Source organism: Rhyacophila brunnea, unplaced genomic scaffold (genome assembly GCF_057557595.1).
Source record: "Rhyacophila brunnea isolate RB1 unplaced genomic scaffold, BYU_Rbru_1.0 scaffold_5, whole genome shotgun sequence".
Lineage (NCBI taxonomy): Eukaryota > Metazoa > Arthropoda > Insecta > Trichoptera > Rhyacophilidae > Rhyacophila > Rhyacophila brunnea.
The window spans coordinates 1,488,140-1,502,868 of record NW_028233170.1 but is presented as its reverse complement, the minus strand read 5'-3'; the positions used below and the strand labels follow the sequence as shown (position 1 = coordinate 1,502,868).

General features: G+C 34.5%; 1 protein-coding gene across 1 annotated transcript; it reads left to right on the top strand.

Annotated features, from left to right (window-relative positions):
- The first annotated feature begins 5,942 nt into the window (after positions 1-5,942).
- fest (wurstfest) lies at positions 5,943-10,407 on the top strand. Its single transcript, XM_085955677.1, has 8 exons — positions 5,943-6,032; positions 6,144-6,320; positions 8,103-8,185; positions 8,366-8,536; positions 9,244-9,387; positions 9,676-9,816; positions 9,988-10,110; positions 10,305-10,407. The coding sequence occupies exons 1-8, from the start codon at positions 5,943-5,945 to the stop codon at positions 10,405-10,407; spliced, it is 1,032 nt and encodes a 343-aa protein (XP_085811803.1).
- Positions 10,408-14,729: the final 4,322 nt, after the last annotated feature.

The window sequence follows — 14,729 nt, the reverse complement described above, 5'->3', positions numbered from 1 at the left end:
TATAGGGAAAAAATCGGTGTGTGTGTACTTATGTACGCGCGTTAGAAGTTATACTTCTAACGCGCGTAACAAAACAAAATAAGCCGTTATCTTAGTCTATTAATATTAGAGTGGATTAGGTTGATGAAAACGTACGCGATTAAAGTGTGTCTCATATAGCACATGATAATTGTAATTTAATTATTGTATTTGACCCAAACTCATCTTTGCCATACAGCGGTTATAATCAATTCGGAAGTGTCCATGATAAATTAATAAAAAAATCAAATTTAAATATTTTTTTTTATATATTTACCAACTCAACATTCACAAAATTTATTTATTTATTGATATATAATTTTACTCATAAATAATGCTTACATAATTAATATAGCCTCAATTTTTGATACACAATCTTTACAATGAAAAATAATTATACACTCCAATATAAATAAAGTTTTATGAATACAAATTATTAACTGTGTAAAATGTTAGTCTCCAGAAATTTGTTTATAAACATATACCTATATTTATTATGACACAATATTGGTTATGTTTACAACACGTGCTGTTTACTTGGTTGTATTGAACGACTAACTAAATGACACTATGCGCATGCGCATGTACCGAAATGAATATAATCATAATAATAAATTCTGTTGCATCGGTGCGCGCAACTTCCTCAGTCGCCAAAAATACACTCTGATCTGTTTTCCCAAACGCGCCAAAAGAAGTATAATTTCAACAATAAACCCATGACAATGCTATACTTACAACCCCGCGTGTCATACAATAAAAACATTAGACAGATATACCTATCGATATTGCAAATAATATACCCGCGCACCACCTGATATTGTAGACAAAAAATGTCCGATTTATTACATACTAGCTGACCCGGCGCCTAAGAATCAAGAAATATTTTGTTATCTTATTAGCTGAATTAAATTCAGTTTTTTATTAAGTTAAAATGAATACTCAAAATGAATTAAGTTCAATAAATGTGCAAAACTAAAATCAAAATGAAAAGTATTGTAATTACATTGAAATGAATGTAATTCACGTGGCAGCAAGTGATTTGCTTTATTGAAGCGAATCGAAATCATTGTTGCACTACTTTCTGTTAAACTATTTACTGGATGGGTTGCACTCGGGTCGATTCCCTTGAATGAAGCACCTTGTGATACACGACATTTTTCGTTTTGTTGTCAGGTGCGAGAACGAACAAAGCGGATTGTTTGCCGACACGTGAACATGCTACGTACAATCATTTTCTAGATTCGAGAGAAAAAATCATTTTCTAGATTCAGGCCACAAACACTCAAGGATTGGCCTTGTGATTTGTTGATCGTCATGGCGAATGCTAGACGAATCGGAAATTGAATTCGTTTAAATTCGAATAGCATATCGGTTGGGATCATCGGGATTCTCAGAATGAGAACTTCCTCACCTTTGAACATTCCTTTGATTATCGTTGCGTGAATCACATTGCCCATGAGTTTTCTCACTACCAAACGCGTTCCGTTACATCGTTTTGGTTGGTTCAGATTTCAAAGCATGATGACTACCGAGCCAACCTTCAGGTGTAAATTGTGCGGTGGCAAGCCAGGCAGATCCAATGAGTTTAAAAAGTCAGTTGATATTTGGTTGCTTCGTCTTCGTTTGTTACACAGTCGATAGATTTGAAGGAATGCAGTGGACCAACGATTTGATTTTGAATTGTGAAGTTTAAGTGACCAACATCTTCGTTCTTTGCCGCTAAAATTGCTTGTTCACTCAACCAATTGTGATTTTTGTGGTTAGCAATGATGTTCGGGAACACTTTGTTGATGAGGTCGTCCTTCGTTGAGAAGAAATTGCAAAAATTCAACGAAAACGAAATCAATCTGTTCGAGTCGTTGACAGTATCACAGCCGTTACCGATAGTCAGCAATTGCTTAGAGAAATCTTTGGCAGATGAATCGATTAGCAATGCAACTCCGATGTTTGTCGTCAGCTGAAGTTTCTTTACATAGCGCCACAAATTCGATGATTTGAGGCAAGCGTTTATTTCATCGGCAGCGGTCGATCTTGGAATGCCAGATAATAGAATTATTGCGCCTCCAAAACATCTTGAGTCATTGCGCAGATCTTTCATAGTTCGATTGAGTGCTTCCAATACGCGTTTGTGCGCCATTGTGCATTCATCCCAGGTGATGATTTTACTTGCTACCAAAACGTTGGCCATTGCTGAGTGTTTCGCAATGTTGCATGTCGGTCAGTCATTTGAAGGTTTAACGGCAATTTCAACGCTAAATGAGCCGTTCGGCATCCTTCTAGCAACGTGGCCTCTCTCCCAGAAGAGGTAACTGCTACAGCAATTTCGGATCTCACACAAACAGTGGCCAAAATCAATGACATGAGGAATGCCTTCCCAGTTCCACCGGGCGCATTGAAGAAAAATAAGCCACAATTTCCATCATCGAATTGCCTTCATTAACGTGTCGTACACTTCCTTCTGTTGGGGGTTCAACAGTGGTATATTCATTCAAACTGATTGGTTCAATGCATCTCGATCATATTCACGTTCACGTTCCAATTCTCGATTGACAGCGTCGTTCATTCCACGATGTGGCGTTGGAATTCCTAACTTGACTAACAAACTGCCGCACGCGAGGTAACACATGTCTTCGATCAAATGCAAAGCCTGGTTATGTATCTCCTCATTCACCTCGAGATCGGGATTCCATGAACTGACACTAATTCGATGTCAAATGTCTTCTGACATGTCATCCGTGTACTTGTTCAACAGTTCAGGTGGATTCGATGGAAAGCATGTCGAAATAATGATGGCAAATAATGTGCGTATCTGCCTTGGATATGCAGAAACAATTGCTTCAGCGATTGTCATGTCCCAATGAGTATCGTTTTTAACCAAATTGAGCTGTTGGCATGCAGCACGAAGTGTTGGGCATACTACACCATTGACAGTTCGAAGTAATTCAAATGATGTCGACCCACGAACATTCACCAGCAACAACCGCAAGTAGAAGCATTCATCATTTTTCGATTGAACTGTGTAAATGCGACCAAGAGCATCAGTAGAACGCACATCCGGGTGATCAGGAACCGCATCGCCTTGCTTCCGACGTTGAAATTTCTTCCATGATGCGTACCCAGTGTAATAACGTGGCATTTAAGAGTAAAGCAACGTTCGTGCAAACGGATCGCTTTGGCAAATCGAAAAGAAACTGGCCAATGTTATCGCTGGAGGTGTTTCAGCACGTTGAGCAACATTCGATGCGTTGAAATAAACTCGTTGACCATTCTCCAGATGCACCGCCAAATGTACAACAGTGGGATGACGTTCATGAATGGGGAATGAGAAAATACGCCAAATCGCTTCACTGCAGCTTACATATTGACCAACTTGATAGTGTGTGATTTCATCGTTGGTATTGGGAGTTTGAACGTCAAAAACCGCCATATCGCTGTCTTTGGTGACATATATGCAAATTTATTTGATGGACTTCACTGAATTGCAATACTCCACGTTGCAATGCGCCTTGAATATTTTGGATTTTTTTTTTTTGATTTTCTTACTTTTCCAATTCGCGAAGAAACTTCTCAAGGCCAAGACGAACAAAAAAAATCATCGAAATCAGTCAATCAGTTCTCGAGATATCATCAAAAAAGCCGTTCCATATGCAACGTGTGAGATAATGAATGTGCTTCATATTTTTTTTTCCAATGTTTTAATAGTTATTCCGCTATTCGTTGTGGAGACAAATAATCTAACAAATCAAAGATCATACAAATCGGTCCAGCCGTTCTTGAGTTATAAATGGTGTAATTAACCCGACTTTGTTTTATAGAATATACAGATTAAATATATTTATTTATTTGAGAAAACAAAACATTATGGACATAACAAAACAAAATTCAGGACGTCCACAACATGAGATTTACATTATAATACATATTACCCTCACAAGAGAGAAGAAGAAGAAGAATAGTAATAAAAATTTATACAATAAATTAAGTTTAAAAAATAAATAGGTACATCGTTGAAAATGTCTATGTCTTTAGGGAGCGTATTTACTAATCTTGCACCCGTCGCTAATGGTGACTGATAGGCTTGACTCGAGGAGATAGTTCTGACCAAGATTATTCATGGCTGTGACCACCTAGGTAATTGACAGGCGCATAACAATTTAAATTCTTTAGGACACCAGGATTAGAAACCATTCCTCGTGATAGCAGGCAAAAATGTTTCAAGAGCAGAAGTGACCTAGCGGATTCAAGAGAGGGAAAAGTGAGCATGCGTTGTAGAAAGACAGTCGGAAAGTAATCGTTTGACGAATTATTAAAAGGAAAATAGTTATATGTCTTAAAATAAAGACATCGAAAAAATTTCTTTTGGACGCGCTCTAAAATGAGCTCCTAGGAAACTTTATAAGGACTCCAGATTATAGACTCATATTCAAGAATACTACGCACTAACGAGACGTAGAGTGTACGTATAACATTCGGATTCTTAAATGGTTTGGTTTGTCGCATGATGAATCCTAGAAGTTTTATAGGTGTGCAGAAATGTTGAGAATTGAGATGAAGTATATTGAAAGTCTACTAAATTAGTATCTACTAACAATAAGCTTTGCAAGTCTTATCAATATCGGTGGTATCGACTGGTTTTTGCGTTAAAACCGGACAAACGGATTGACAGATAGAGATTCCAAGTATACATTATGGGCCAAACATAAATATACGTCAGTGGATTTGTATCTTAATCTAGATTCAATTTACTCGGGTCTCGGACGATTTGGCACCGGACAACTGGACGCCACGGAATTTGAAAATAAATAGACGTTAGGTACTTATAGGTACTTTAAAAAAATATTCAATATTATTATTTATATTTCAATGATTATATTATGATTTAATAGTTGGTGAGAATGTAAATATGCAGACGTAAACAATGATTTATTCGTGCATTTTATGTTTAAGTTCCAACGAAAAAAGAGTTTTTCATTTTATATCAAGCCTTAGGCATGGTAAATCCGCGATAAAGAATACATTATGTTAAGAGTGAAATGAATTCAAACTACTAAGTGGTAGATAGAAAATGATTAAAATACCTCGTCTACACGTGTCTACGACAGTGCGGCGTCCAATTGTCCGGAGGCCAGTCGTCCCATTCCCATTTACTCTGTGACCATAATCGTGCTTATTGATTTAATAAGTATTTGTCGTACTGTATATTTTTATCTTTTGAAACTTTTCGTGCGCCATTTTTTTTGATCTAAATAATATTGTGTAAATTATCATTTTCGTTGTGTCATCTTAACTGATTTACAAAGAAATAATTATTCACCATTCGCTTGACTCCAGATCATATATAAAATTAAAACACTCATGAATCCACGAGGTATTACAAAAAAAAATAATTCAATGTGACTTTCAACAGATGGCACACCGATCAGGAATCAAATGTACTAACCATACGTACTCTGCTCTGAGACATTCGCAGCAGAGAGGTTAAAATGGAATATAACACGTCATAACATTTATCCTATGAAAATAAGTATACCTTAGGTCGAGAGTTCTTATTTTGAATATTTATATTTTGTTTACTAGATTTTTCAAATGTCAAATGAATACTAAACAAAACACAATCGGATTGGTGAAAAAGTGTGTGATTGAAATCTACTAAAACGTGTGTGAAATGAAATACTTTTCTTAGTAATAATTGACTAGTGTACTATATTTTATTTTAAAAATCTTTAAAGTATTACTAAAAAGGATATACTACAAGTTTTGGTTAATTAAATTCGGTGTGTGATAATATTTTATTGTTTGCATTGTGAGTATAATAAATAAATTCTTATATAATTAAAAAACTGCTATACATTTTCTGTTTAGATAAAGTTAAACGTTAAAATTATTAAAGATAAAGTATGTTTATTAAAATTGTTTCTTAGATAATGGATGCAGATTATTCGTACCCGAAAACAAAAAGTGTAAACGCTCCAGTACGATACAAGAGTCTTTACACTGCTCATTCTTATGATCGTGTAAGTTATCCAACAATATATTATAATATAATAGGTGAATTATCTCTAAGATAATAATAATTCATAAAATAACATACTTATACTATGTGATAATTCTCCCGTTTTGTTCAGGATGGTCAGAATCTGTCGTCCCATCGTAACAATTCACAGTTTTTGGAGGGTGGGTTGGGCAATACGGACTATTTTCCAGCCAACTGGCAACCGTGGTGGGCAGGAAATAATCAAAGATTGGTACCCTACTATCCTGGAGATGATATCTTTCAATCGGACACTTGGAGAGATTTAGAGGTATGGTTTAATAAATTAATTACTATTATTAGAAAGACAATTTGGAATCTTTATACACAACTTTGTGAAAATGTACTATTTGTAATAATTTCCCAGCGTTAAATATTATTTAAGTACTATAGATTGCATTTGATTGAGTCCCAGTATCTCCGAAGGTCTGCCGCGGAAACACCGGGTGGGGGATCCTCCGCAGATGACGACGTCTAGGATCCTAGTTTCGCCCGCGGGCATCCTGACATTTTCTCTTTGGTTTTCTCTACAAAACCATACCTTAAACCAGTGGTTTCCAAACTTTACGTTACTACGCTTCCCTTTTTAAAAAATCGAACCTTATTTCATTGAATACATTTTTAGACAAAGTGCTTTTGTTCTACTAAACGGGCTCAATATTTCATTGCATCTAATGCAGAAAATTCCGTTTCGCATAAATATGATGTTATGAACGGTAGCAGTACCTACTTGCATTGCTTTTCTTGACAAAGTATTATATTATTGTTCAGTTCGATTCAACCAAAATTGAACAAAGGTTTTTGTTTCCATATACCAAGCCAATTTTATTAGTTAGGAAATACACTACAAATAATTATAAAATAAAATTCTACATGTGAATTATCATCAATCACACACATCACACAATCACGTCAAATTGTATCTCACAGACACATATATTATAAAATGTTAATATTCTGCAACCGAAACACCGACTTTTCGAAACCGACTTTTTTACTAATAGAACGAATTTGTGGTGTATATATCTCACTTCACTGATCGATACGCAACGCCGGGCCCCCAGGCTGGAGCCCTGTCAGCCCCCCTCTTGCAGGAACCATGCACAATAGTATAGAAATGAGGTATAATAAAATTAGTCTCCATTTTCAAACAACCTAACTTTTATAGGACTGTTTTTTATGTAGTTTATAACTAGCTGCCGTTTTATGAACTATGCACTTATAAATTGCAAACCTGTGGCTACATTATTGTGTTTAACTTTTCGCGCCTCACTTTGCAACAGTCCGCGCCCCTCAGATTGGAAATCGCTGCCTTAAACTAACATTTATTTTATTCGATCTTAATGCCCTTTGTCTCTAAAGATTTTTTCACGGCGCCTTAAACATACTAATAAGTGGGATGGACAAGCCTGCTCCTCTTCGATTTTTATATACTTTTAAACGAGGAATGGTTGTTAGGCATTAACTCAATATAGTACATCTTATTCCTTGATCAAACAAACATATAAATACATAGATTATTCCAGATCCAGCATTTGAATCAGCGACCAATGCCGTTAGAAAATGATAGAGGATATATGAGTCGCTTACAGTCATAACTCACATTTTGCAATAATTATGTCATTATTGTGTTAAATATACCAAGTGATTCTAAAAGCAAGAAAAATAGTTGGCTATCAAAAGTCACTATGTGAAAATCGTTGACATCGCTGACTGTTGGTTCAATAAATAATGTGAGTTCTGTCATTAAAGCCTTTCTAACCAACCAGTGAGCTCTATTTCTCATAGTGTGCTGTGTGTCTGCAGCCAGGAGTATTATATATATAATATATATATATATATATTGTAAATCGACTCACTCACTCATTAATATTCAATGGAGTTCAATACTTTTCTTCCAATCACAAAAACAGTGCTCTGGTGGTTTTTTACGATTATCTCAAAACTCGATTTTTGGAAAAAAATATGTGAATTATAACTCTAGGCAACTCATATATAAAAAATACTATAATATTAAAAAATTCTTGAAAAATATACTCGGTTGGCTTTTCAGATAACAAATGTTGGAAGCGGGGCTTATAATGCATCCGCTACACCTCATGGTACAATTTGCCTCAGACTGAGAGAAGGTATCAAGTGAGTACCTAATTAAAATATCAATATATAATTTATTAATATTTCTCTGATTTTGCTGGTAATCCAAAATTAAATAAAAAAAATGGAGTGATGCTAGTTATATGTATAAATAAGATTATATTATATTCTATTTTGTAGATGGAATTCTTTGTAAGGTACGGTTACATTATTATGTTTTAGAATTGACATGACCATTGATGGTGCTATTAGAGTGATCAATCAAAAAAGGAACATAGTTCTAGGACTTTCAATGTCAGGAGCGGCTTCCGCCCTCATCCACCCTAAAGGAAGAGTGTATCACTATGGATCCAGAGTTGAAATACAAGCCCGAGATAGAAAAGGATTTAACAAGTAAACAATTAATTATTTGATGTTATTGACTATCATATTATTTAAAATAGTCGAGGAAATACTTACTTTAATATTATTTCTATAATACAGCCAAAAATATATTGAAAATTAGGTTCTTGCTTTTCATCACTCCACCCGACCCATCTGCATGCCTGCTATGCGAGCGTCTACAATGGCGTAATGAATGAGAGTATCTCAAAAGTAACCTCAAAGAACCTTAGTTGATGTAAACTATAAAATACACTGAACTAATTTGTTATGGTTGAACCTTAATGCGAATATACCTTCTCGCTCGCCTAAGATGCCACAAATTTATTGAAACATGATAAAATTTTTCTCTTAGAAACCAAGTCGCATTAGCTGACCAGTTCAACCGAGGGTCAGACTGAATTAAGAAGGTCTTACATTCCAACCAGCATTTAGAGACACTTCTATAAGATACGATTGGCGTCCTGAAATCCACCACATAAGCAAGTAGAAGATTCTATTAAATCAAGCTGACAGACTACTCTAGCAGGGTAGTCGTGGTACAACAGACCTGACTGTGCAAGTCGAGCAGGAGTACTCCAGATAGGACAGGCAACGCGTCCATGGAAGTAGTACTATAGGTCTTATGGGGCAGCAATGCCAAGCGTTGAGCGCTGAAAAGAGTTTTCCAGATATATTCCACTGTAGCATTATATCGTCTGTAATATTTATGTCAACAGGTATGCAAAGATATGGTACAAAGGAGTATCTTTTACTACTGAACAATGCGCTGTCGTTTATCTGGTGGATGCGGCGGGAACTAGAACAACCACTGACACTTTCCTTGATATGAGACAAGATTTGACACTCAACGTGTTTTATAGGTGAGTTTCTCGTTTTTGTTGTGATATTAATTAATGTGACGATGTTATCACGAAGACGCGCTTCATGTAGCTCGGAAATTTACTTCATATATTAATCTAGTGTGGGACGACTTCAGAGTATTGACCGATCCTGCTTTAGCATGCGCCATCGCTATAAAAAAGCCTACGTACAGCATGGACATGGCAAGGGGCACAGGACATTACCGTGTAATTTTGTATTTAACTTATGCTCAGATATTGGAGCGTGATGACGTCTCTGCTTTCCAATTAATTTTATTTCATTTTCAGTGAATCGCGGCATGGACAAGCTCACGTTGACGAGGCTGTGGGAATTTTGCAAGACGCTCAATACTGGTACACCGATGATGGGACAGATAACTGGAAGATCAATAATGTTAGAATTAGTCAAACTGCCGATGGTTTAGTCAGGTAACCTAACAATAATAATATATACCATAAATCAAAGCAATACTAACGAATTTGAAGGAAATTATTTCAATGCATCCTTCATACATACATTTAATAATAACTATAAAATAGTTGTATTGTACTTATATGTAATATTATTTTATGTATATATTATTATTTTCATTTTTATAGGATTCACAGAAATAACTACAAGTATCAAATTCGCACAAGTCCAACAAATGGTTCAGCATCTATTACGACCCCCTTCTTCTACTGCACTGCTTCTTTGGGAGTCACTGAACATCTTTTTGTCAGGTAAATAGCACCTGCGAGTATTTATGAATTAACATTAAGAATCTGAGTAGGATATGAAATAGGTAAATTAGTTTTGACGTTATAAAGAAAGAGAAGTTATTTATAAACTTAAATGCTTTTTGGAGAGCTGGTTTGGATTTTCATGATAGAATGTTTTTTATTATCACCTATGTGGCATTTTATGTGTTTTTCAGACGGGGAGAGCGGCGAATGCATTTCGACGGCAGCACCTTTATTGTCCGCAACGCTGGCTACTCCGCCGGATTCGATTACAAAAACCAACTAAAAGTTTATTGAGTTTTAATCTATTTAAGCTATTTACTTATTCACTAGTGAGTTTTGTGAAAGATGCAATGCACCTTAAGTCTGTTTCAGTTTTATTATTTTTTACACACAGTGAAATAATTAACTTCTTATGTCTTACTTAATTTTACCATTTTATCTTAGTTGTGTTATTTGAAGTGAATAAAGCTTACTCATTAATTAAAGTGACCAAAAGTTTTTGTATAAATATTACGTATACTTACTTCTATTGAAATAATTTATAATGTTGTGAAAAAATCATCGACGTAACCGCGCATATACCTAAGCATCAAAACATGACATAAAATAATAAACTACACACATACAATTTAAGAGTACTTATATATAATATGTTTTGCTTCTTACTGTAATCTATAGTCTTTACTGAAAGATCAGTTGACATAATTCAATTAGTAAATTGTTTATCCAAAACATTGATCCTTATTTATTTACTTATGAATAGAGCGCGATGAAAACATTATGATAACATTGAAAAATACGCTCTCTCGAGTTGCTTCCAGAGATTACTTCCATAAAATATTTTTATTTATTTCATACGCAGTTACACACCGAAGAGATCATAAGAAGGTAAAATTAATGCGGTGGATTTTCTACCCTTTATATTTGAGGTGAACACAAAAGAAATATAATCGTTGTTGTACGTTTAAAAGAAAATGGCAGTCTTCAAAAGAAGAGTTTATCTCGATTGAGATGACATCAAAGCGTTCTTGAACCTTTTCCTGCAGGAACTTCTCAGGCGTAGTATCTTATTCCTATGAAAGCCTTTATATTTTTTGGACCTATGTGGATTTCCGCTTAATAGTTTCAGTTTAAGAAATAATATTAATCGGTTCTTTCCGTCAGTTATATACATGCAAATTAATATATCACCATCCTCCATAAGAACAGTTATGCAAATGTATATTTAAAACAAATAAGCTTGTTATGTATGATTAAGATTCAGAATGAAAAAACATTATAATATTGGTATTACCTATTTTAATATTGGTACTTTTCATTAGCAACCATGCATCCATTTTTCAGTATCTCGTATATGCATCTACCCAAACTGATATTAAATTGGGAAATTCATATCATTATTTTGCATTGCTTCTAATCAAATCTCAGAAGATCTGATATTCCATTACTTTCCGACCATGTCCGATCCTATTAAGATCATAATATGGGGGAATGGGACGACTGGCCTCCGGACAATTGGACGCCGCACTGTCGTAGACACGTGTAGACGAGGTATTTTAATCAGTTTTTATCTATTACTTAGTAGTTTAAATTCATTTTACTCTTAACATAATGTATTCTTTATCGCGGATTGTTAATTACCATGCCTAAGGCTTTATATAAATAAAATACTCTTTTTTCGTTGGAACTCAAACAAATGCACGATTAAATCATTGTTTAAGTCTGCATATTTACATTCTTACCAACTATTAAATCATAATATAATCATTGAAGTATAAATAATAATATTGAATATTTTTTTAAAGTACCTATAAGTACCTAACGTCTATTTATTTTCGAATTCCGTGGCGTCCAGTTGTCCGGTGCCAAATCGTCCTAGACCCTAATATGGGCCTCTACAGAGTGGAGGTTTGTATTAAAAGATTTTGTTTTTATAAGAAATGGATGTCAGCCACTTGCTCAATCTATTAGATCCATACTCTGACTCATACATAAATTGAAAAATAATATGTGCACTTGCCATAACCAGGATTCGAACCTGGGACCCACGACACTTAAGCCGCGCAGCCATCGTGGGTTTTTACTTACATGCGAATAAAATAAAATTAACCATTTTAGTGTTAACTGTATCTAGGTTAATTAATTTGTTTATTATTACTATTTTGCAGTATTATTATTGCAATAAGTACATAATTATAGTTTTACGTTAATATCTCTGAAATATTATTTTATCGAGGTGATATAATATGTACCGATTTCAATTGTAGTTAATACCCGAAACGAAGGATAAATAAGTTATAATAAGGCCGTTTCCGGTAAAAGGCTTGCGACAGTGTCGCATCCGTTCGCCCGGCAGGATGACTTTGACAAGACTCGGGGCAGTGAGCTTTCCTCTCCGCCGCAGAGTCTCATCTCGCGTCGGAAGCCTCCAGCGCACGCACCTCCTTACGCAGTCCCCCCTTCCCGGAGCGCCCCCCTTCCAGGGGCGGCAGCGTCGCGGCGTCGCCGGGCAGCGCAGCCCCAGTCCTCAGTCATGAGCTGGCGCCCCGCACCGCCACACGTCCGCGGTCCATCGCTTTTTCCCAAGAACGCGGCCCTCGAATTAACATTCGCGGAACCGACACTCGCCGTCAGAGACGACGCCCGGTCCAACCGGCGATCGCAAATAAACGTATACAATTAAAAAATAAAGTATTTAGTAAAATAATATTTTTAAATAAAATGTGTTAGTATTTATCTTAGTTAAGTGTAATAACTTTGCATGCCGGGAAAAAGTACTACTTATCACAATATATCCCCATCAAAGTCTGTTTTATTTGATTTCTTCCTTATTTTTTACGATGTGCTTTTTTCTTTAGGATCGTATCGGGATGACAATAAAGTTATAGGCATTACGGAAAGTGCGTGTTGCTTTATTGCTACGGATCAGTAAGTCGCAAATAAGTTGGATTTGAGGGGTCCCCGCAGAAGTCAATATAAAAAAAATACTTACTTTCCTGCGGTTTATAGCGCCATTTGAAGTTTTATTCATATCCACTGAAATTCATAGCTTAATTCAATGATATCCACTTCAGAATAAGTTATCCATATATATAAGTGTTAAATTTAACCCATACCTACTTATGGCATTATTATAGAATTAAAATTCAAATCGACATTCAATTATTTATGAAAATATCACATTTCGATTGATGTCTTATCTGTCGACGCTAATATGTTATGTCAAGCTATTGTACGCCAATTTACACCGTAATAGGATTTGTCTCACAATAAAATATTCACCATAGATTCACATTTAACGATTAAATACACTATTAAAATATACCGGAGTAACAAAAAGACACGGTTTGCTATGAAATAAAATCAAAAGAAAGATTATGTTATGATACGGCCGTCAAGTAAAGACTTTTTAATAAAATGGATGTTATTTTCTAAATATCGTTAACTTATAATGATTTTGATTAAACGGTTTTATTAATTTAATTGTTTTCACCATGTTCTTAGTTTTTTAAAAGAAAATATAGTATTATATTTAAATAATAAATGTTTATATTCAATAGCGTGATTCATGAAATCAATCGCAGTAGGTATGTAGCGAAATAAGCTTAGATAATTTTTGGTGATGGAAAGTGATAGAAAAAATAAAAAAAAACCCTCTTCTCTATAGAGAGTATTATTAAGAGTAATTAATTTGTCAAAAATCGCGTGTTGATATTTTCTATATAAAAAAATATATCAGATTAACAAGGTATTTGCGGATTTTTGCTAAATCATCTTAGTTTTGGTATTACTTTGAGTTTTTCAGCATTTTTCTGATTAGTAAAGTAACTATGCTTTAATATAATCAATGTTGCATAAGTGCTATTATGTAAGAAAAGAAGATCAATTAATTAGAGATAGGAAGCGCTGTCAAAAATGTGATTAACTGCTGATTTTCTTATATCCTCTGGGATGCAGAGCGCGGAAGTCAGAAAATTACTTTTCCCTTTCGTTTCATCTTCCTTTATTTATGATAGCACGCTAAAAAAATATGTAACTAAAATTTCTCGATATAATATTATAGTGCATTAGAGAGATTAATAAACGATAGGCCCAGTATTATAAGTATACTATCAAATCTAATTACTTAATGGAAAATTCTAAAATAAATTATCTATAAGTAATGATATTAAGCCATATTTTTTATGTATTTTTTACATACCTAATCTGGAAGTTACGAAACAAGTGGATTAAATTCTTTTTGTTTAGTAATTCCACACAAAAAAAATATATTGAATATGGTCACTAAATTCGTAACCAAATACATTATGTATCTGTCAACATTTTTATGAGAGGATGAGAATTAAACGAATACACGTACATTACTCACGAACTTAAGTAAATCGGTCTTTCAGTTACATATTTGATATTCAACTTGTTCTACAAACCTATTAATTGTTTTCAACATTTTGTAAAATCTTAAATGATCCAAGGAAAATGATATTTCTTAAAGTTTATTAATGTTATAAATAATTAGTGGAGGATAAGTCCGGCCCAAGAAATCAAATTAAACACGTTGCCATGAAAATAATGAAGGCATTTTAATATCATTAATAATATATAATATTTATAACTTT

Coding starts and splice junctions, on each gene's coding strand:
- fest (XM_085955677.1), top strand. CDS start 5,943: ATGGATGCAGATTATTCGTACCCGAAAACAAAAAGTGTAAACGCTCCA. Junction 6,033..6,143: donor CTGCTCATTCTTATGATCGT/GTAAGTTATCCA, acceptor CGTTTTGTTCAG/GATGGTCAGAATCTGTCGTC. Junction 8,537..9,243: donor GATAGAAAAGGATTTAACAA/GTAAACAATTAA, acceptor TTATGTCAACAG/GTATGCAAAGATATGGTACA.